This window comes from Conger conger, chromosome 16 (assembly GCF_963514075.1).
Source record: "Conger conger chromosome 16, fConCon1.1, whole genome shotgun sequence".
Lineage (NCBI taxonomy): Eukaryota > Metazoa > Chordata > Actinopteri > Anguilliformes > Congridae > Conger > Conger conger.
The window spans coordinates 30,757,536-30,782,176 of NC_083775.1; the positions used below are offsets into that span (position 1 = coordinate 30,757,536).

General features: G+C 40.9%; 1 protein-coding gene and 2 non-coding genes across 3 annotated transcripts in view; 2 read left to right on the plus strand and 1 right to left on the minus strand.

Annotated features, from left to right (window-relative positions):
• Positions 1-18,973, minus strand: part of LOC133114142 (potassium voltage-gated channel subfamily H member 4-like) — a 110,864-nt gene extending 91,891 nt beyond the window's left edge. Inside the window, exons 1-4 of the mRNA XM_061223332.1 lie at positions 18,505-18,973; positions 7,931-8,164; positions 7,648-7,779; positions 4,666-4,796 (exon numbers count right to left, since the gene is read on the minus strand). Of these exons, the coding sequence (XP_061079316.1) occupies positions 4,666-4,796; positions 7,648-7,779; positions 7,931-8,164; positions 18,505-18,580 (573 nt within the window). The 5' untranslated portion in view covers positions 18,581-18,973. The remainder of the gene's footprint in view (positions 1-4,665; positions 4,797-7,647; positions 7,780-7,930; positions 8,165-18,504) is intronic.
• On the plus strand, positions 337-408 carry trnaq-cug (transfer RNA glutamine (anticodon CUG)). The gene has a single exon. It is a non-coding gene; the product is annotated as a tRNA-Gln (tRNA).
• Positions 1,062-1,133, plus strand: trnaq-cug (transfer RNA glutamine (anticodon CUG)). Its single transcript has one exon. It is a non-coding gene; the product is annotated as a tRNA-Gln (tRNA).
• Positions 18,974-24,641: the final 5,668 nt, after the last annotated feature.

Sequence of the window (24,641 nt, forward strand, 5' to 3'; positions counted from 1 at the left end):
AACTGACTGTACTAAATCAGCCTTCTTGGCTCACATTATCTCCCAAAATGTTCCATTTACTTGTCCTCCATGAATGCATGAAGATACTCATCGATGTCATGAATGTAGGCTGAGTTGTAAACAAAACCATCTTAATTGTAAAAATTCTCATAACATTTTGAGTGGAGTCCAGACTGAAAAATGGTGAAATTTTAATATCTCCCATTTAGTTCATGTTGAAGAAAATAGTCTTGATCTGGACCTCCAACAATTCTGAACAACACACACAACACTCGTGTTTGAATACATTGATAACAACCACCTTCCAACACAATCGCCTAAGGTGTCCCGTTGTAGGGTTCCATGGTGTACTGGTTAGCACTCTGGACTCTGAATCCCGCGATCCGAGTTCAAATCTCGGTGGAACCTAAATCTTTGGGTCTACTCATAGCAGAAGTATGTTCTTTGCATGCTTCTAATTGTCTGAGCAGCCAATGTGTCCTAAGGTTTGCAACTGGAAGAATATGCCAAGCGATGTGCACCCAACCCAATCTACTTCTACAGGTCATTACATAATTTTTCCTCAGCTAAATCCTTGATTTGAGGATTCCTGACCAAAAATGTTGTTCATTCCATCCATCAATCTTCCTAAGTGTTCCCCATCTTGTTTGAGATTAAGCTTCCAGGTCTCCATTGTGTCTTGTTTTGAGAAATGCAAACTAGCAACTAATTGAAGCAATATTTCTAACTGACTGTACTAAATCAGCCTTCTTGGCTCACATTATCTCCCAAAATGTTCCATTTACTTGACCTCCATGAATGCACGAAGATACTCATCGAAGTCATGAATGTAGGCTGAGTTGTAAACAAAACCATCTTAATTGTGAAGATTCTCATAACATTTTGAGTGGAGTCCAGACTGAAAAATGGTGAAATTTTAATATCTCCCATTTAGTTCATGTTGAAGAAAATAGTCTTGATCTGGACCTCCAACAATTCTGAACAACACACACACCACTCGTGTTTGAATACATTGATAACAACCACCTTCCAACATCTTCTCCTAACGTGTCCCTTTGTAGGGTTCCATGGTGTAATGGTTAGCACTTTGGACTCTGAATCCAGCGATCCGAGTTCAAATCTCGGTGGAACCTAAATCTTTGGGTCTACTGAGAGCAGCAGTATGTTCTTTGCATGCTTCTAATTGTCTGAGCAGCCAATGTGTCCTAAGGTTTGCAACTGGAAGAATATTCCAAGCGATGTGCACCCAATCCAATTGGTCAGGATTCCTGACCAAAAATGTTGTTCATTCCATCCTTCAATCGTCCTAAGTGTTCCCCATCTTGTTTGACATCAAGCTTCCAGGTCTCCATTGTGTCCTGTTTTGAGAAATGCAAACTAGCAACTAATTGAAGCAATATTTCTAACTGACTGTACTAATTCAGCCTTCTTGGCTCACATTATCTCCCAAAATGTTCCATTTACTTGACCTCCATGAATGCATGAAGATACTCATCGATGTCATGAATGTAGGCTGACTTGCAAACATCTTAATATGTCCTTAAATGTCCAGAATGCAAAATCATGAAATTACAATATCTCTGATTTGGTTCATGTTAAAGAACATAGTCTTGATCTTGACCACCAACAACTTTCAATTCTTTTTGCCATATGTAGCTGTTTCTTACATTATTTCGCTTAAGCGGTGAATTCTTCCTCTAATAATTATGTGATTTGGTTGAAACAAAAAACAGCTTACACAGGCAGTCAGCAGGACCAGTGTTAAGAACAGCTTCTGGTGAAGATGCAGTCCTTTAGATGAGAACATATACAGAATGTTTTATTGGATATACCTAAAATTTCAATTTTTAACAACTGTATTTTTAGGTTTTCTCAATTGAACATTACTTCATTCATTCAATTTCTATCTTCAGCTTCTGCAAGTCACATCGCCACGCAACGGTTCCCAAAAAAGTGTTCCCACAGCGTTTCTCAGTGGGAAGCATATGCCTGCGTGTGTGCTGAGTGACAGAGCGTAGGAGACAGGCAGCCGCAGCGTTCCAGGCATTTTATTTCTGTACCTGCCGCATCGTAGCTTGTGCCATCTGTCTGCAAGCTTTTTTTGTATTTCATCTTGTGGGTTTGGAGACCGACTGAGCAGGATTTAATTCCCTGCATAAGTATTTTAGTCCAATTGAGTTATTTGAAAGTTTGTCCAGATTGAGGTCACCCATTACAATGAATTCAGATGAGGCGTAAGATGACATCAGTTTTGCAATATCCTCCAATGCCTCACTGATAGCTGAGGGAACACCAATAACATTGAAATGTATGCCACCACCAAGGGAGATATTTGGTTGTGAGTTCTTTGGGCCTGACGAAGTGGCTTGTTCACGAGCTGTATAACAATCTTTTACATTAATCAATGCCTCTTCTCCTTTGGTGTTCCTGCTATATCTGAATACAGTATAACTGATGTCAGAATTTGAAACTTTTTGAGAACCACGTCTCAGTTAGAATAACATATAGTAAATAATAAATAATAAATATCTGGCGAAGATTCATTTATCATAACATAAATTAAGTTTAACTTGGGTAAACTTCTGATATTTAGGCATAGAAGTCCAATCCCAAGTTTTGAGATCCTGAAGAGATTCTAGTTTGGATGTGTGACGGTAAGTAGATCCACTAATATCAGGAGGGTAGGCATTGATAAAATCACTTACTGTTATACTAGTTGGCCTACATTTCTGGCGAGGCAGATGATTAATGCTTAAAACATGGAGTGTACAGTCCTAGGAGCAGTAGCAGTGAGAGGTACAGCCTGGACGGATTGAGCATCCAAAGTAACAACATTTCTTGGCACATTCTGTCTGGTTTCAGCAGCTGCGCTGGCACCCTGGCACATATCAAATTAATTTGAGCTCACCACTTGTCAACATTGAGCTGGCACAGGTAGCATAGCAAGTTCAATATTATAAGAAATTAGATTTCTACCTGGTCTATTTAGGTGTCGACCATCCCTGCCAAAAAGGTGCCTGTTATTCCAAAATCCAATATGACACAAGGAGAATGACGCCACGTTTTGAAAACCAGTCCTGGGGAATTTTTGTAGTTTTTGATCCTACCTTTGTGGGGTTTTAAACTAAAATGTGTTCGAAACCTGCTACAGACATGTTGTTTCCCATTTGTTTACACTGGATGTCTTGTGCCAGTCTCCAGGAAGCTGAGGTCAGAAAGCACCTGAACACATTCTGGCATGGATCTTCATGGAGTTCCGGCTCCAGTGTGTTGCACTCAGAAGGCGGTGTCTATTTAATGTTTAATCCAGTTAATATTTTTTATATGGCACGTGATTAGAATATTCAATTGGCTTATTAAAATACTTTTGCCACTCTAAATCAAAATAATATATGAATGAATGGAATAATAAAAGCACAAAACACAGTTTACTCCCATGTCCTTTCATTTCCACACACAATACGAACAGAGAGCACTAGTGAAGTCTGTTCGGATCCTACTAAAAAACTGACATCCGAAAATTCACATTATTTGTGTAAATGCATTTCCGAATAATTTACGGTCAAATGAGTTGAGGCCCAATGTTTTCTTTAAAAGAAAAAATCCATTTGATTGTTAAATAGGTTAATTTGAGGTTAATTTTAGTTAATTTTAGTTAATTTTAGTTAATTTTAATTTTCTTGATGCTACAGAACAATGAAATTGAAATTTGTGATTCAGGTGGTCTGGTGGTAGAAATTGGCCAGTCACGTCCTCGTGCCTCTTGCCAACACAGACTTGTTTGAATCCCCTAATCCAATGTTCTTTCCTGGTAGAATAATAAACACTAGACCGTGCTTTTGTTTTCCGCGATTAACCACTCATCTCACATTTCCACATCAAGCCCTTTCAAAAGTGCCTGAAGGCTATTTAAACCTAATTACAGGCCACAGATGGGAGTAAATGTATTGCATTTTCAACTGCAGTGAAAGCACATGTGCTGTGCTTATGCAGGCCACTCATGCCTAATGGAGGAGAGCTCACTCAAAGTCCAAAGTCCGCCATTGTGGCACAGACAGCCTGAATGGGCTTTACAATATCACGTAAATGTCATTTTACTGGACACATCAACATTTTGGTATAAGCACTGCCTATTAAAGTGGTTAAGTCATCATGTAGACATCACAGAAGGTAAAGAAACCACACTGTTGAGCAGGGATCACGAACTCACAGTCCTCAAAGGCTGAGAACTGCTGGTTTTCCACCCTCCCTTTACCTGGGAGTCCAGTGCGAAAACAGTCTAGCCAAATTACCTGCGAGAAAAGAAAACCAGGGCTGGATTTGGATTTGAAGGCCAGAGTTGATGATCCCTGCTGTAGACCACTTGATGTGGCAGTGTAGGATCATGGCTAGGGGAACAGTGCTTGTAACTTAGAGGCTGCTGGTTCATTCACAGGTGCGGACCTGCACCATTGTACTCTTCGTACCTGAATTGCTTCAGTGACTATCTAGCTGTAGAACTGTATTGTAAAAAAATGTAAGCCTAGTTTAAAAGTAAAAACGCAAATTGTATCGTGAATTGCCCAGTTCAATGTCTTGTCGGGAGAGTTGTAAGAGTTGATTTTCCACAGGGAATGACACGGCTAACTGGCTAACGTAGGGAAAGCATACTTCACTGGTACATACTTCACTCAGGTCCACCTCGGCCTTGCTTCTGCTGGAGAACTGGCTGGTCAGGTGGTAAAGGACGGTTCGGCCCTGCCTACGGGCCTCGGTGAACCCGGAGCTGCTGCATTTCCTGTTCCGCTGTCTGTCACCTGGAGCACAGAGAGAGGCCTGGTCAGGTCAACAGGGCCCAGAAACCACGGGCCCCAGCTCAGGGGCCAGCTGATGAGCGACGGCGGAGAGGAAGAGGCGGAGCGAGGAGTCACACTCCAGGGCTGAAATGTCCGCACTGGTACTTTATTGGACAGACAACAGACGCTCACAAACTGAATGGAGGTCAATGGAGTTTTAGCATAATGGTTCGCTAAAGATGAAATAAAAAAAAATCAATTTTCTCCCAGATTATGCATGCTTAGCTTTTCAGGACCCAGTGCAATTGCACACAACCTGTAATTGTTTTGGAAATCCAACTAAAAAATTCATACTAGTGCCGGTCAGATGTGGACCACTCTAAGAATAACGTGTTAGTAACTAAGCTAATGTTAGGTGGTAATATTAGTTAGCTAAGATAGATTAAGTAACTGGTTATTTTAACCAGCTAGGTAGTTATTGTAACAAACTCAGACACCACAGTCCAAACCACCTATATAGTTCTTAGGAAAACTGTGTTTGTTGAACATGGCCACACAAAACAGCAAGAAAGGCCCACATAAACACGGTTAAATGAGAATGATGTTTAATTAATTTTACACTGCAAAATTCCCCTGTACCTGTATATTGAATATGCATTCACAGTGGATTTCTGAGTCTCTGGTATTTTAATGTCTGTAATATTGTCAGGCTACTTCTTAAAAGGCATCCTCATGACTAATGTCTGTTCTGGCTCCATGGTGGTGGAACAAACTCCCCATAGAGCTCAGAACAGCAGAATCTTTTACCACCTTCAAGCGCACCTCTTCAAGCTACACCTCTCCCCGCCCCTCCCTACTTCCCTGTAAACCGTAACTGTTTTTTTTTTACTGGTCTTTACTTGTGTTATTTACTTGTGTTATTAGGATGATACCTTTGCTAGTTTTGTTTGGCTAGATAAGCTGTATATTCATATATTTGCGTGGTGCGTTATTATAAAAAAAGAAAAAAGAAAAAATTCATTTGATCAAATAGGCCCTAGTCCTTATCTTTGTTGTACTCGTAGCAGTTTTAATTGTACTTCTCTCTTGGGTCTTTCCGCGCACTTATCCCTGGTTATGAGTATGCACTTTGCACTTTGTTGTATGTCGCTCTGGATAAGAGCATCTGCCAAATGCCATTAATGTAATGTAATAATAATAATAATAATAATAATAATAATAATGGATCCATAATCCCACAAATTAAAAAAACACGGAACACAAAACTATTCTAAAAATAACAATATACCATTAAATTTTGTCCAATTAATGTTATGAAGCTTTTTACACACTCCACTGTAATTTTAGAGAATCTTTCCAGGCGCCTTGTTCAAGCAATGGTCCTGTCCCGCCTGGACGATTGCAATTCTCTGCTGGCTGGCCTTCCAGCATCTGCCATCAGACCCCTACAACTCATCCAGAATGCTGCAGCCCGTCTGGTATTCAATGTTCCCAGACATTCACGTCACCCCCCTGCTCAGCAACCTCCATTGGCTGCCTGTTATGGCTCGCATCAAATTTAAAACTTTGGTGCTCGCATACCAGGCAGTTAAAGGATCAGCCCCTGTGTATATTCAATCCCTTATCAAGACCTATACACCAACAAGACCCCTCCGTTCTGCCACTTCGTGCCGTCTGGCGCCTCCCCCTCGCCACACCTGCACTTCACGCTCATGACTGCTGTCTGTCCTGGTCCCACGGTGGTGGAATGACCTCCCGGTGAATGTCAGCACGGCAGAGTCTCTGACCTCCTTCAAGTGCAGACTGAAGACCCATCTCTTCAGGCTACACCTTTCCCTCCCCAACTCACAATCACTGTGATTAGCCTTAGACCGTAATGGCACTTATGTATAGATATCGTATAGGTATTGTTGTTTTTATTGGCTGTTGTTGTATTCTAGCTGCCAACTGTGGTATGCTAGTTTGAAAGTTGATTGTACTCTTCAAGGGTTCTGAATTTCATGTATGTTTACACTAGGACTCGGAACTGTACTGTCCTCTCGGGTCTACTTTTGCACTTGTTCTTGTGATTGATTTGCACTTTGTTGTACGTCTGGATAAGAGCGTCTGCTAAATGCCACGTAATGTAATGTAATGTAATGTAATGTAATATACAGTGTTAAGCAAACCATTATACTACATTACATTAGTGGTCACCTGTATTATTCAATTTGTGGCAAAGTCACATGAAAGCTAACATTTATGGCTCACATTTGATGACTATAGTTATTGTCATGGAGTACTTTAACGTTAGGTAATGACTACTGCTTGTCGATACCGTTGGCCGCTGAAAAGCCGTACCGCGCATGCCTGAACTGGCATTTTGATGTTGAATGGCGGCTGTGGAGCAGTTTGTGTATGTTTTGATGTGGTGTGGTGGTGGTTATGGAGACGTACTGCAGGTTTGACTCTGAAGGAAGGTCCAGCTCCTGTGTCTGGAAAATACTCAGTGGAAATGAATAATAAATACAAAGGTACATAATCAGAGATGTAAGTCATCAAGGATATAGTCACATACAGTATAGCATGAACAAGACAATCACAACAAAACTAAATTGAACTCAGGGCCTTCAAAAACATCCAGTTTTTCTCAGTGAGATGTGAGATTCGGAGCCCCCAATACGCACACACACACACACACACACACACACAGACACACAGACACACACACACACACACACACAGAGACACACAGACACACACGTACACACACACACACACATTAAAAACATCCACTCAAAACCCCCTCAATGACTATTACATGAACAAATGTACAGGTTCTCCCACTCAGAACCGCATATGCACACACACACACATGCACTGTGACTCATACCTTGCTTAGTGCCATTGTGATTGCTCTTCCCATATGTGTCACTGATGTCCTTGAATGAGAAGAGGAAGAGCACCACCTCACCCTTTTCATTCTTGATCGGCACAATGTCCAACAAGCACCGGAAAGGCTGAGCTGAGAGGGCGCAAACAGAACCGCGGAATCTACATGGTGTTTTTGTGCATAAAAATGTTACTTTTAACAAAATGTAAAAGCGCAAAGAAAAGATAATAACACCAAGAACATGGAAGAGTTATAAGATAGAGATTGATATTTCAGCTCTCACCGTTCTTCTTGTAGAATTTCACCTCCGCCTGGTATTCCTGACGCCCTTCCAGAGCCTTCTTCATCTCCATGGTGATCTGCTCGTTAGTCTCCGGGCCGTACAGGAAGCGGCAGATGCAGTTCTTCTGCATGACTTCGGACCGCAGGAACCCTGTGAGCTCGCAGAAGCCGTCTGAGCAGTAAACGACGGGGAAGCCGCGATGGCCCTGCGCGTTCCCCAGGAGGAAGTTACTGTCTACAGAAACACAGCGGGACCCCGGTCAGATGAGCACCCTGGTGTGAAATACAGCTACACCAGCGTGAAACTACCGGCTACCATCTGTTTCAAAACGTTGCTTGAGCTGGTCAAACCATGTTGAGTATGGAGCTGGTCTGAGCTGGTCAACCAGCAACCAGCTGTTTGAAAACATAGCTTGAGCTGATCAAACCATGTTCAGTATGGAACTGGTCTGAGCTGGTTAACCAGCAACCAGCTGTTTCAAAACATAGCATGAGCTGGTCAAACCATGTTGAGTATGGAGCTGGTCTGAGCTGGTCAACCAGCAACCAGCTGTTTGAAAACATAGCTTGAGCTGATCAAACCATGTTGAGTATGGAGCTGGTCTGAGTTGGTTAACCAGCAACCAGCTGTTTCAAAACATAGCTTGAGCTAGTCAAACCATGTTGAGTATGGAGCTGGTCTGAGCTGGTCAACCAGCAACCAGATGTTTCAAAACATAGCTTGAGCTGATCAAACCACGTTGAGTATGGAGCTCGTCTGAACTGGTCAACCAGCTACCAGCTATTTCAAAATCACGCTTGAGCTGTTTTTTTTTCAGCAGGGCACTGACAATGGTAATACATTCAGGCCTGCAAAAAACATTATGTGCAAACATGTATATTAATGATTCTACTTATTTGGACATGTATTTTTTTAGCATTAGTAAACAATAATTTCCGTGGCTTCAGAAAGGTTGGTCTTGGAAACCACATTTGTCCACCCTTTTAATGATAGAACCATATTGTATGAAGGCACGTACTCTTCCAAGTACTGAATCCATTTCAATAGTGAACAATTATGTTTACAATGACAAGACTGCCATTTAAAAGAATAAACAGATATAATGGTTATTAATACAAATATTAATATAATTGATCAAATCAAATTGACCGCAACAGTTTAAATAAACGCAAACTTTTTGCAAAAGAAAGAGTTTGACACTTTGACACCTTCTTATTGGCTCCCAAATGACCAGCCTTTTGTCGATAAATATGACAAATCTGTTAAAAACATCTCATTTTAGAGCCTGAGGTACAGGAAGTTTTGCACCATATACATTTACAGAGCGTCACAATAAGCCGATACAACACATGCAAAGTTGGTACAGGACTACATAGCATTATGTTTTTGGCATGTTCAATCCCACCAAAATGTAAACATTTATACAGTATCAAGATGAAAAAAAGTTTTTAAGAGATGTAAACACTGAATGGCGTAACATTGACCCCAAACATACTAGGATGGTTAAAAGGTCAGTAAGCATATAAACAGTGTTTTAAACTAAAAACATGACTAAAATGATTTGCTACACTACGAAGTTACAGTACATTATACAATACCCAAAAAGGCCTATACAACACAATCATAAGCATGACATCAAACCTGTCATAAGTGCATAACAGCTAATATGCTGTCATAATATTGTCATAATGTACATTTATATCCGAGACCTAAAAATGAAATACGTGATTACACCTGGTCAGTCAAGTCAAGTCAAGTAAAATCAAATCAAATTCATTTATAAAGCACATTTAAAAACAACCAAATGTTGACCAAAATGCTGTACAGAGTAAAAGTTTAAAGTTAACATCAAACTAAAATAAAACACAAGGACAGGCAGCTTTGTCTCAAAAAGCCAGAGAAAAAAGGTGGGTCTTTAGGTGTTATTTAAATGAGTAGTGGGTATAAGTGATATAAGTGATATGAAGAGGCAGAGCATTTCACAGCTTCAGGGCAGCCACTAAAAAGGCTCAATCATGGAACTGACAGGAGTAGTTGGTTAGAGCAGTGGTTCCCAAACTTGGTCCTGGAGTACCCCTTTGCATTATGGTTTTCATTACAACCACAACTGCGACGCAGGAATTTTAGTTGTTAATTAAAGCTGCTCATTTATGTTTAGATATACTCTGCATACCATAGTCAATTCTGCATTGTGTTGATACGTTTAAAAAATAATTACAAATTAAACGTGTGTTCAACTGCCTAATTAGGAGCCTGTTAATTATCCTCAGTCTTTTATTTGTGACCTCTTATGTATTTGTTTGCAAAATGGTGCAGTCAGCTACGCACAATATCAACATGGTAATTGTGTTATTCATGAAATTGCAAAGCTATTTCTCGCACAATGTGGTTCAAGGTATAATCCTTAGGTCACAATCCTTAGAAAGATGAAGAAAGATTAACACACACCATATGAAGAAAGATTAACAGCTTGTTAAAATGTTAGATGGCAAATCTGACTAAGCGGACGAAAACCAGCATACACAGGGGTCAGAACCACTGGGTTAGAGGATCTGAGTGATTTGGGGGTGGAATGTCAGAAAAGGTAGTGAGATGTTTCAGGAAGGGTGAGACTGTTTAGGGCTTTAAAAACAAATAGATGCAACTTGAACTCTGAACCTCACAGGTAGCCAGTGGAGAGAGAGCCAAGTACAAGGGATATGGTCCCTCTTCTGGGTGCCTGATAAAAGCCTGGTGGCTGCATTTTGGACCAGTTGCAGGCAAGATAAGGAGGACTGACTCACACCAATGTATAACAAGTTGCAGTAGTCCAGGTGGGATGAGATGAAAACATGAATTACGGTCTCCAAGTCTGACAGATAGGAAAGGCTTGGTGTTTCTGAGGTGGAAGAACAACTGCATTGATCTGTGTCAAAGCAGAGGGCAGAGTCAAAAATCGCACCCAGATTCTTTGCACGTGTTTTAATGTACGGGGAAAGAGGACCAAAATTATGGGCGAGGCTGTTAGTTGTGTCGGGGGGAGGGGGGGGGGGGGGGGTCAAAGAGAAGCACTTCAGTCTTGCTTTCATTTAGCTGGAGGACATTTTTCACCATCCAGCATTTTATGTCCTCGAGGCAGTTTAGAAGTGTTGTTAAAGAGCACTTGTTGCGAGGCTTCATCTGTAAATAAAGCTGTGTGTCATCAGCGTAACAGTGGAAAGCAATGTCGTGACACTGAATGACAGACCCAGGAGGAAGCGCATAAATTGCGAGAGAGAACGGCCTGAAATGGACAGCTGGGGGACCCCACAGGAGATATGGAGGAGAGGAGGAGGAAGGGCTGATGGTGACAGGAAAAGTTCTGTTTCTGAAATGAGATTTAAACCGCTCGAGGGGCTTTGCCCCAAATACCCGCCAGATACTCGAGACGGTTGATTAAGATGCTGTGATCCGCCATGTCACTAAGGCCTAACAGGGTCAGACAGGCACGGTCCCCAGAGTCAACAGCAAGCAAAAGATCATTCGTCACTCTCAGGAAAGCTGATTCTGTGCTGTGGAGAGCTCTAAAGCCATATTGGAATTTGAAAGAGTGAGTAAGCGGAGTTGGGAGAGGACAGCTTTTTCAAGGATTTTAGCCAGAAAAGGTAATTTGGAGATGCGCCAGAAATATTTGAATGTTCCATTACAAAATACTAATCATTTACATATGATTTTTTAAAATTATGATTTCATGGTTTATACATGACTTGCAACATATTAATTATGTAACAATAATTAATTTATTAATCATTTACAAACATATTTAAATGAAGTATGGAAATGAGGTATGGTATCACCACATGGCTTCATCACAGCAGTGCAGCTTGTGAATTGAAAATACATTTAACTAATTTATAAAAAATAACAGAAAAATACAGATGCTATGACCTAATGATTGCAAGATTTTTATAACACTTCTTCTGCCCATATTTAACAGAGAAAGAGAACGAGAGAACTAGAAGAGTAAATATTATCATCGCTAGTGAGGCGAGAAAAGAGACCCTGTGTTGATCTGAGTGGTGGAGTTCAATGCTCGGGCACTGTGTCTGTGTGTATCATGTATATATTATCTCTGTTGGTATGTCAACATGCTGCTCGTATCTCAATGATAATCCCACTTTTGAATGATGACCTTTACTCAGGTACTGCAAATAAGCCTTCAGGAGATGATTCTTCCACCCACTGAGAGAAACGTAAGTAATTATTGCAGGCCTACGTTTGAACTGCGTTGCTAACAATTTTCGAGTGGTTGCGCAGTTACTTGAGTTGCATCAATACCTTAGTGAACCAGTCATTCTGATAGCGGTCATTCTGATAGCGGCCATTTTGATAGCGGTCATTCTGATAGCGGTCATTCTCATAGCGGCCATTTTGATAGCGGCCATTCTGATAGCGGCCATTTTGATAGCGCTCATTCTGATAGCGATCATTCTGATAGCGATCATTCTGATAGCGATCATTCTGATAGCGATCATCTGGATAACAACGACAGCTGTTTCCCAATAAGCAGCATAAACTGTGCTCGGTATTTGTTCTTTGTGGATCTACCTCCTACTTATTCTTACATTGTGTTGCCATGGTGATATGTAAAAAAGCTCTTGTTTCAAATGCGAGGTTACTAGGATACTGTCTGTGGTTAAAAGAAGTTTAAAAATAAATGTTCAAATTAACGACGCTTAGCATGTTTTCAAGTGTGGGAACACCCACGTTTATATGGGTCTAACTGTAACCATAATTAATTTATTTAAATCTGAACTGAGATATAATAATTATACAAATAATAATAATAATAATAATAATAATGTCTATGTTATCATATCTGGTTGATTGATAATCTTTGGATATGGCAGTAGTATTCATATTTGATACAATATATTTTGTATTTGGTTCAGATAAGCACTGCTTGAGTTGACTCAATACTGTTAGAGTGGATTTTTTCTGCGGATACATGGACACATTGTTTTACATACTTATGCAGTCTTGCTGCTTCACTGCTGCCACAGTAGAAGTTAAGAACTTCTGATGGCAATTTTAATGAGCATAAACACATAGACTGCAGCAGTCTTACATGAAAGACACAAAAAGAACCACTTTAGTAACCAGACCAGACAAAAAGTCTAAGCCAGCGGATGTTTCCCTTGCAGTCATTCAGCTTTTCACAGTCATAAACTGTGTCTCTGAAGAGTAATATTCTGTGTCATCATCAGGATCTGAAGCAGTGATGCCTGCAGGATTCTCTCCCCAGGTACCCCCGCATTTCAAGCTCTTTCTCTTTTTTTGTTTTAGAAAGTAAATACACATTTCTGGATGAAAACACACACAAATATACTGAATTTCAAACAAAATTCCTCCAGGTATCCTCATTTAATTGCAAAGTCTTCATAGTTAGCATACAGAGGAATCTCTACAAGGCTGACAATTCAGGTTAAGTACCTCGCTTTTGGGCAGTGGTTCCCAAACTTGGTTCTGGGGACCCCCTGTGTATGCTACTTTTAAGCTGCAATCCCAAAATTCTGACAACCTATTAATTTGAATGTGCTTTTCATGTTTAGAGGAATTCTAGTCATCTTGGAATATGCTAGAAATATTACCACCTACAATAGGCCCTAATATAAAGACTGCCTTTTGCGTTCTGTTCTGTTCAATCATTTTATCTGACTGAATGGCTTGAATCAGGGTATTATTGCCTTGTGTATTTGCTCTTGAAACACACACGTGCACATGCCTGCATGTGCATATATACAGACACAAACACACATGCACACAAACACACACACACACACACACACACACACACACACACAGATATTGTATACATTTTAATGCAGGAAATCATCTCTGCACAGTTCCGATTTTATTCTTTCAATACGCCCACACAAACTCTCATTACTACCAGAAAGGCTCCAAGGGCAAATTAACTTGGAATACCCCTGCATTGCTTTCAAAGTGAAATTGTCTCTTATTAGCACTGTAATAAAGAGCAAAGCAAATTACTGGGAGAGTGGTGTAATCTCTTGGTTCAGCGCATGCTGAAGATGATGGCTATATCATTTCTGTCACCACTCAAGCGCCACTGAAGGTGTGGTCTCCAAGGCAACCAAGGAATCTACTTCAGCCTTTGGTGTTGTCTTCTCCGGCCATCTCCTCCACTGTTCTGCCCCCAGCAGTGGTTCTGATCTATTTTAGGTCAGGAGATCACTCACTCTCACAGTAATGAGGGACAGAGAATAACCATTTAAAATTGCATCCATCCATTTTTTTATTACGGTAGAAGTGCTTTTTTCCCTCATTTCAATAGATAAACACTAGAGAACGAGGGAAACCCTACAACCTGTGTTTTAAGATTAATTAAAAGTCATATTGGAGAAAGGGGACAAATGTAGAGTGAGGTCTGTAAATATTTGGACAGTGGTAAAATGCACATTGGATTTAAAATGAAACAATTAATATGAGGTTAAAATGCATGTAGGAATTACATAACTTTTTATACACAGTTTTAGGAGTCCAAAAGTAATGGGACAGCTATCTCTGTTTAGTCAGGTATATTCAGTCATTTTCTTTGTGCAGGTATAAGAAAGTGTTCACTATCTAGTCCTGATTCTAGGCTTCCTTGACTTTAATTGGCACACAAAGCTTCCTTGTACCTGCACTAGGGAAGCAACTGAATACTCCTGACTAATCAGAAATAGCCAAGAAGGCAACTGTCCAATTACATTTGGTCCCCTAAACTGGGAAGACTGCAAATAAAAAGGGATGCAACTCCTACATGAATCCCCCAAGGGGAGGTGCAGAATAGTGTAATTCATCAAACATCTATTAAATTGACATATCTGATATGAACTATAAACATTTTAAATAAGAACTATCATAAATATAACCTTCATCAGGGCATTGTCTGTTTATGCCTTTGATGTTCTTATTTAAAAATGATCAGGCAATTTGTAAATCATACAATATGGCACCACACATCTCAGACTAGTGTTGGCCAAAGTGATGTTCTTCATTACAGGATCGCAGAACATCTTTATTAATAAATAGCAAAAGAAAGTTTTCACTTGAACCATTCGAAATGAAGCCAATTTCACAACATTGTCATAAGCATAAGGAAATGGCATACATAAACAGCCTTGACAGTTTATGACAATGTAACAACGCCATGATCCATGAAGCTGTAGAAGCCATAACATGTTAAAATCACAGCTTATCTTGATTGCCATATTTAGCTGTGCTAGTTGAGGCTGTTACAATAATTATCATAACCAGAGCTACATAACAGGTTATGGCACATTGGCATGGTAAATGGTAAATGGTTGGCATTTATATAGCGCCTTTATCCAAAGCGCTGTACAATTAATGCTTCGTATTCACACTCACACTCACACACCAACAGCGATTGGCCGCCATGCAAGGGGCCAACCAGCTCGTCAGGAGCATTTAGGGGTTACGTGTCTTGCTCAGGGACACTTCGACACAGCCCGAGCAGGGGATCGATCCGGCAACCCTCCGACTGCCAGACGACAGCTCTTACTGCCTGAGCCATGTCACCCCACAGCCACAAGCCTCCAGAGACCAATTCGGTCACCTTGGCACTCATTAGGAAACAGAATCTCAATGTGTGAAATGCAATAAGGTGTCTAGAGCTCCTATAGATGTCACCCTCTGTAAACTCATTTTAGACACATTAATGCACGTCAACAGTGAGAACTCTGAGCCCATCTTCCTCCAGTCCTTGCACTTCTCCAACACCCTCTTTAGTCTCCTTACAGCCCTGCATGCTGCCATGTTATTTTATCTTCTCCTTAAATGATTAGACACCCTCATTTATGTGTAGTACTCAAAGCCCAGGCTTATGATCCCATTAGGCAAAGATGACCAGTTCCAGCCTGGCATCATCCAGGCAATTTATATCTGATGCCATGTTATGACTGGCAACACATTGTTCTTCACTCTCACACAGAACTCACATCCAGAATTTGTCTTCACAGACCAAAACATTACCAATATGTCAGCCATATCAGCTACAAAAAATGGTAGTTTGTTTCTAAAACCCATAGCTTATGGTAAGAAACTTTCCGGGGCTTTTTACATTACATACATTATTACATGCGTTTAGTAGACTTTTTCATTCACATGATTTATATGGGATTTACATGTGCCACACCTGGCTAACAATATTCTCAACTCATTTCAGTATTTATGTAACCTCACTAAGGCACTAATGCAAGTTAACAATACTGACCAAAAACAAAACAAAAAAAACATCATTATGAATGCTTATGAACCTTTTCTCTTTTATACCTGCTACAATTGGTGTGGCATGCGCATAGACACACATACACACGCACACATACACAGAAACTCAAAACAAAAATGTTTATCCAATTTACAAATGTAATGTACTCTGTTAACACTTGTTAAGATTGATATCTAAATTGTGCAAAATTACAGAATTGCACATATGAAACCACTCTCACAGAATATGGCCAATTCTAAAGCAACACAACTCAATATTTAATACATGTTTGTATCACGTAAAAAGGTAGAACAGAGGCTGTGAAGCATTCCTGATGATGAAATCCCTAGTAAAATAGGCAAGTAACAAGAATTAGCACACGAGAGACAAAATAACCTAATTTTGGAACATTACTGTCTGACTGTGAAGATGAAGCAGTATTCTGTGTGATAATACAACGCCTGAGGGTGCTGGTAAATGTATAAGTGCTTATCTATCTGACAATTGTAGTTGCGTCTTTAGTGAGCATCATGAAAAGAGGCACAGAGATCTCTAACATAGCAGATCCTGAATGTGTTTGTATGTGTGTGTGTGTGTATGTGTTGCAGTACATAAGCATTTGGACAGTGACACATTTTTTGTTGTTTTGGCATTTGAAATGAAACAGTAGTTTGATTTCCATCCATAGGTTTTGCAACTATGAAGCAAGTTTTTTAAAAGGTCGGCAAGAGATGTGAATCAGTGTGTATTTCGGTCGAATACTGTTAACCAAATATTGTGAAGAGGATGCAACAAGATTAAATAATTGAAAGAGGACCTGCTGCCCTTTTTCTGGCTTTGTGGAGCAGAAGCATGTAACTAAGGTCCCCACTGTATCCATCGATATGCCAACTTTTCCACCTCAGCCAAGTTTTTTGCTTTTCGGGCGTTTCCACTCAGCTTTACTTAGGGGCAAATAAAAAAAAAGGTCGGATGGAAACCTCACAAATGAATAAGAGGTTTATGGTCTTAATTAAAGGGAATTTACGGACATTCATATCCAGTGACCCATGTAGGAATTACAGCTCATTTTATACATAGTATAAAAAGGTCCCATTTTTTAGGTGCCCAAAAGTAATCTTGTTTGCTCAGATCCAACCAAATGATTCAACTTCACCGTGCAGTAGTACAAACATACAAACATACTGCTTAAGAAAATTTATTTGGGCCAAAAAGTGGAAAGTTTTTGAAAAGTCAATCAAACACCTGACTTGAATCCAATTGAACATGCATTTCAAGACAAGACTGAAGCCAGACAGCCCCCGAAATGAACAGAAACTGAAGATGACTGTGGTGCAGGCCAGGAAGAGCATCAGTGTGTGGGGATGTCTCTAGTTTGCAGACTTCAGTCATCAAATGCAAAGGAACTTTAAACTTAAACTTAATTTAAGATCACGTTTATTTGCCAAATTACTTTTAGTCCCCTAAAATGTGGGAATTATGTATAAAAATGGCTGTTATGCCTACACAGATGAACCAATACAGATGCAAATGCCCCCAAATTAAAGTTGATAGTCTGCATTTAACCTCATATTCATAGTTTCATTTAAAATCCAATGTGCGAAGAAAACAAAACAAATAAATTGTGTCAGAATTATTTCTGTCCAAAGACTTCTGCACCTATAATTTAATAAATAGACACACATGCACAATCCGATGTTTATGCTCCTTGGCTTGTGCTTCTTCATATGTATGGAACGTTTTCTGCAACCGTAGTCTCGATGTCTCTCATGGTTTCACTACAATAGCCAGGGATGGCATCCAAAGACAGATCTGGCATCAGATAAGACAGATAATAGCACTGAGGCGTGGTGTCTTTCTACTTACACATTGTTGTAATTTACCATTTTAATGCTTACCTCGATTCACTGACTGTATGTCATATTAACTGCCCATTGCATACATTTTCTTAACAAAAGGAGGTTATGATGGCCGGTTTTCTGAGCATACATAAAATACAAACAAAACAATGATATTCTCTTACATTTTGAATTCAATAAATATCGCTAAATATGAAACTCTATTCCAGTCTTGGCCGTTCAAAAAATCTACCATGATGGGTTTTTGATATTCAGAATTAAAAGTAAAAACATTATAAGAAAAGGTGAATCAAATTGTGTTGCAACTAATCCAGTTACTTGTGAACACTGGCAAGGGACCAGAACAGTGCATTGATGCAGAAAAATCCTTTGTGAGAAGGAGTCTGATTTATACCTCTCTGTCATCTGCATTTGTGACAAAATACACTTTACTTTATTAGGTTTAAGGTGACTGGGATACTTACGGGTTCCATCAAACCTGGTGGCGATGGTGTCCAGGAAAGTATTTTGGGGGGCTAGCAGACCTTTCATCACTGGCATCGTGATCCAGATTGGGGGAAGCCTCCACAGTTGGTCCCACAGAATCACTCCATACTCCTTAAAATGGGGGGAGGTCCCAAAGGTTGGTCGGTCCAGGCCACCGAGAAAAAGGTAGATTTTAAAAGTGCTCCTCTGTTCTCCCTGTGCAGGAGCCACATGTTCCTCAGGTAAGGTCCTCTCTCTCTCTCTCTCTCTCACTCTCTCTCTCTCTCTCTCTCTTCCTCAATCACTCGCACCCTCTCCTTGGCATTGGTGAAAAAACCGCACCCCCCACACTCTGTATGAGTTCCAATCCACAAGCAGTCAATATCTTGTGGTCCACCGTCAGACTAGACAGCATTCACTTCCACACAGAACAGAGGGATTCATGCACCTGACATCTTGGGTACACACTCTCTCTTCTCTCCCTCCCTCTCTCATTCCCTCTCTCTCGTGCTCTCTCCCTATCTCTGGTTGAGCACACATGCCCCCCCTCCCTTCCTCTCCATCTCTTCCACCTCTCCTGCTGTTATCCACTCTCGATCCTGTGTTTTTCAGCCAATGAAGCATGGTTACCATGTTCGCACTCAGTCGTCCCTGTAGAAACCATTCTCATTTTCTGGTGAAGTTGCGATGTGATTATCTCGGGTACTGAGACGAAGAGGCGGCACCATGTGTATTTCGTGAAATAATGCAGGAAAGTTGCGGTGTTTCTGTAATGGACATAATGTGTCTTCCATTTCTCCCTCTTTTTCTCAATAACACATGCTCTCTCACACATATGTTGGACTGAGGGAGCGCTTACAGTCCTAGGTTCAGTCCTTTATCTCTTTGGAAATGAAGGGCAAGCTGGAAAAAACATTCCTGAAATGAATTAAATAAACAAAACAAACCTGAGACTGTTATACTCAAACTGATGCACTTTGCCTAAAGCCTGAACATATAGGTCAGCACAGATTGAGAGGACTGTGATTATTGCTCCGAGTTTCAGTCCCAGGTGGGGTGCTGCTGTTGAAGTACTTCACCTAAATACACCTGAATTGCTTCAGTAAATGTCCAGCTCCATAAATTAATAAAGCTCAAAGGTTTGTAAGTTGCTCTGGATGCTCTGGATGCGCGTCTGATTTATGCCCAAGTACAACATCAGTATATAATCTCTATTCTAACTTTATGGACATAATTATCTGCCACTTTTCTGGAAAATCACGCTCTGGAACATTCTGACCTGTACTAGGTATGTAGTGTAAGACGTGTAGAATGCAGGGTGTGTGTCATGTAAGACGTGTAGAATGCAGGGTGTGTGTCATGTAAGACGTGTAGAATGCAGGGTGTGTGTAGTATAAGACGTGTAGAATGCAGGGTGTGTGTAGTATAAGACGTGTAGAATGCAGGGGGTGTGTAGTATAAGACGTGTAGAATGCAGGGTGTGTGTCATGTAAGACGTGTAGAATGCAGGGTGTGTGTCATGTAAGACGTGTAGAATGCAGGGTGTGTGTAGTATAAGACGTGTAGAATGCAGGGTGTGTGTAGTATAAGACGTGTAGAATGCAGGGGGTGTGTAGTATAAGACGTATAGAATGCAGGGTGTGTGTAGTATAAGACGTGTAGAATGCAGGGTGTGTGTAGTATAAGACGTGTAGAATGCAGGGTGTGTGTCATGTAAGACGTGTAGAATGCAGGATGTGTGTAGTATAAGACGTGTAGAATGCAGGGTGTGTGTAGTATAATACGTGTAGAATGCAGGGTGTGTGTCATGTAAGACGTGTAGAATGCAGGGTGTGTGTAGTATAAGACGTGTAGAATGCAGGGTGTGTGTAGTGTAAGAAGTGTAGATTGCAGGGTGTGTGTCATGTAAGACCTGGAGAATGCAGGGTGTGTGTAGTATAAGACGTGTAGAATGCAGGGTGTGTGTCATGTAAGACGTGTAGAATGCAGGTTGTGTGTAGTATAAGACGTGTAGAATGCAGGGTGTGTGTAGTATAAGACGTATAGAATGCAGGGTGTGTGTAGTATAAGACGTGTAGAATGCAGGGTGTGTGTAGTATAAGATGTGTAGAATGCAGGGTGTGTGTCATGTAAGACGTGTAGAATGCAGGGTGTGTGTCATGTAAGACGTGTAGAATGCAGGGTGTGTGTAGTGTAAGACGTGTAGAATGCAGGGTGTGTGTCATGTAAGACGTGTAGAATGCAGGGTGTGTGTAGTATAAGACGTGTAGAATGCAGGGTGTGTGTAGTATAAGACGTATAGAATGCAGGGTGTGTGTAGTATAAGACGTGTAGAATGCAGGGTGTGTGTAGTATAAGATGTGTAGAATGCAGGGTGTGTGTAGTGTAAGACGTGTAGAATGCAGGGTGTGTGTCATGTAAGACGTGTAGAATGCAGGGTGTGTATACTGTAATACCTGTAGAATGCAGGGTGTGTATTGTAGGACCTGTAAAATTCCGAATGTGTACTGCAAGATGAGCCAATGTGCCGAGGATACACAGCAGAGAGTAATTTCTGTTTGACCTGTAGAGTATGGCAGACAAAAGAATCCAGTCACTGGTGAAGAGCTCTTACTCCCACAGAGTGTGGGAGGACTGCAAGACGGAGCGAGAGAGAGCAAAACAGTGTAACGCTGCAGGAAACCTGGTGCGTTGCATCGATTTCTATTCACTCCAGTCCTGTTTTAATGGGCCTCTATAAGTCTTTTTGCCTGCCTACATGTGCCTTCTCAGCCAGGAGTAATGAGCCATTGATGGAAATGGGCTATCAAACTCACAGCGTCAATTCTGTCTTCTGTCAAACACAAAAGCAAATCACAAGACAACAAAATACACTATGAACACAAAATACCATACAATAGACTACAAATACAATATGAAACAATTCAACACAATTGAAACTGCTTTAACTGATCAATACTTGGTTCTTAATCAATCAGTTAAAGCTGTTGATTACACAGTTAAATCACCTCACCTGATTTATTGGGTCTGAATTGGTTGCTGATATTCTAGTGAAAACAAAAAGCAGCACACCCTGTGGGTCTCCAGGACCAGGAGTGAAGATCCCTGCCCTACAATTACAGCACAATATAATGCAACAGCAAAACAGCAATACACCACACAACATAATATACTACACAACTCAACACAACTGAACATAACACAATACCACTTTATTTTACAACTTTCATTCCCTCAGGGAATTAAGGCTACAGTGCATCACACATGAAGAACTGACATACTAAGACACAGGAGAGACCATGTGCCCTGGAGCCTGTTCCTCCAGACTCACCCTCTGTACTCCCACCCATCCCTCCATCTTGTCACTGCCCACAGCCTTCAGGGAGGCCCCAGACAGCCCTGCTGAAGAAGCAGGATCGGGACCTTTCTGATGTCCAGGACAGAGGTGGAAAGTACATGGGTCAGAAGGTTCAAATCCTGCCATGTGCTTCTTCCACACACAAACTCAGCCAACTAATGTGTAATTTTGCTAAAGGATTATCCCTCTTGACCGCAGAAATGTGCCAATTAGCAAATCCAAGTGATTAGGACAAAATATTGAGGAGTTTTACTTTCTGAACCTGGATTTTCCACCTATTGGAAAGTCTTGCTTGGTGGCTTTTCCCAGTCGATCCTGATCCCTGGGTGGTCCTATTTCCAAATACGTCAGGACAGCATAAGTTCTGGCAATCTTCTGACACAGACTGAAGAATACCCTCTCTCAGTCTGCATCTTGGGTCCCCTCCCATGCTACCCCTCCAAGCTTCTATGCTAATTTATGTTATGGTATGTTCATGGTTTTATGTTTCCCTTAAGGCAACACTCTCTGTGTACATACAAATTGTATTTTGGTTCTTGGTTAGCGTACATAGTTAACCTGCAGCTGTCGTGATAGCAAATTTTTCCTTGCTTGTCTGGGAATGCTGTTAGGTAGGTCTGGCTCTATTGCTCATAATAATTAGATGAATGTACTTGCATTTTTCTCCTACACTGTAAGTCAGTCTGGCTAAGCGCATGTGCGAAATTGATGAGTTGTACATGTAATGAGACACAGGCATGGTAACAGTTACTAAAAGTACTGTTGGAGTGAATATGAAATGTTCAAATAAGTAAACTCATATAATTATCTGAGTAAATCAGTGTGTATAACACCTAACTAATTATATGATGTTTAAAGCAATGTCATGTCCACTGTCCAACATCAAGCTCCTGGTTGACAGCTGGCTGAAATCAAATGTATTTATCCCACAAAAAAAAACCTCTTTTGTTCTACGCCTCCATGGATTGCACAAAACATCTCTGTGTCGTGACGGTTTTAGCCCACTGGCACACAAAAGGCTGCAAGCACCTCATCGCAGACAATGTAGGCACACAATAACTAACACTGCTCTCTGTGTTCCTGTAGTTTGGTAAAATGCACTACAGTCAGTTAAACCTTTGTTCAGCACACAACACTTCTGGCATACTATGCAGGATTTCTTGCCGTGTTTTACTCCTACATTTACACACAAAAGATGCCTATGCCTGCATTCTCAACCCTGCATAGACTTCCAAGATAATCCTGACCATTGCAGACTACCGTGTGACAGCAATGACCTAAGAAAACCGCAGTCACATATGATTTGTTAAACATCTGCTTTATTAATCTCTTTCCACACAAGCCATTTAGCTAGCTATTTAACTGATGTTACGATTGTTTGTATTTAGTTATAGTTAGTAGCTGGTAGTAGTTACTGCAATTGCGGGTCTTTCAAAAATGCAGTAATAGCTGCATTCATAGCCGTCACATATCCGATAGCAAAAACCATATGTAATATGGCTACATATGTAAAATGTTACAGGGTAGCTAATTTTAGCTAGATGTTAGTGACAATTGACAAAAAAATGCTAGCCACAGCTGCTAATACCAGTGGATTTCAATCTGCACTAGTCTGCCTGGCAGGAAGTATTGCACATAGCTTTTATTTTTATTGAACATCTGAAGACTTCTGAAAGTCTTGGATTTGGATTTAGGCATGAGCTCCCTGTACAGATGAGGAAATAAGCTTATAGAATCTCTCAACAGTATAAGCAGGAGTACCATGCAGTGGGACCCAGCGATCATGGCAGCCAGCTGATGTACAAAACTGAATTAGAGTATGAGAGCTGCAGGGTGTGGTGGTTTTTGTTTTCACCTTAATATCAGCAACTAATTCAGTTTTAATTGAGCAATTAAGTGCTGAGTAATAACAAAAGCCAGCACACCCTGCGGCTCTCCAGGACCGCGACCACCACTGCTCTCAATGGTCTAATGCGGGTACAAACTGATTCATTTTCATACAAAAAATTGTCACCCCGCTGAAGCAACATTAGCATTGCCATCATACAGGGACACATGAAGCAGTGACAGACCACCTAGCTGTCACAGGACAAGAACCAACTCTTTCTGTGCCGTCGCCCCCTGGAGGCGGCTTGAGTCACATACCCCTAAAACAAAAACGTTTGCCTCAGAATGCATAGGGATTCATCAACTTTGAATCAGACCTAGTCTCTATCCCATCTCTAGTGAATCTAGAATGAAAAATCTTTGAGGCATTTTTTGGTGAAGAAAACCTTTAATCTGATTGGCTCTGCCAAGTTTTAGCGATTCATATATTATGGTTGGCATTTATTTTTATCCAAAGCGCTGTACAATTGATGCTTCTCATTCACCCATTCATACACACACTCACACGCCGACGTCGTTTGGCTGCCATGCAAGGCACCAACCAGCTTGTCAGGAGCATTTGGGGGTTAGGTCTTGCTCAGGGACACTTCGACACAGCCTGGGCAGGGGATCGAACCCGCAACCCTCCGACTGCTCTTACTGCCTGAGCCATGTCACTCCCTATATATTATAGGTGGGAATCCCTGTTTGTAGGAGAAGCAGGATCCTTCACGCATTGACCAGTGATTTATCAGCAAAGCAAAACCCAGGAAGTGAGGCAGACAACAGAGTGAGTCAACGTGGACGTGCTCACAGTCCCCTAACGTTATGAACCAAGTGAGTCCAGGTGGAACAATAGCCTGTAAAACCATCGTCTGATTTTGTATCGACACCTGATTTCTTCCCAAATTC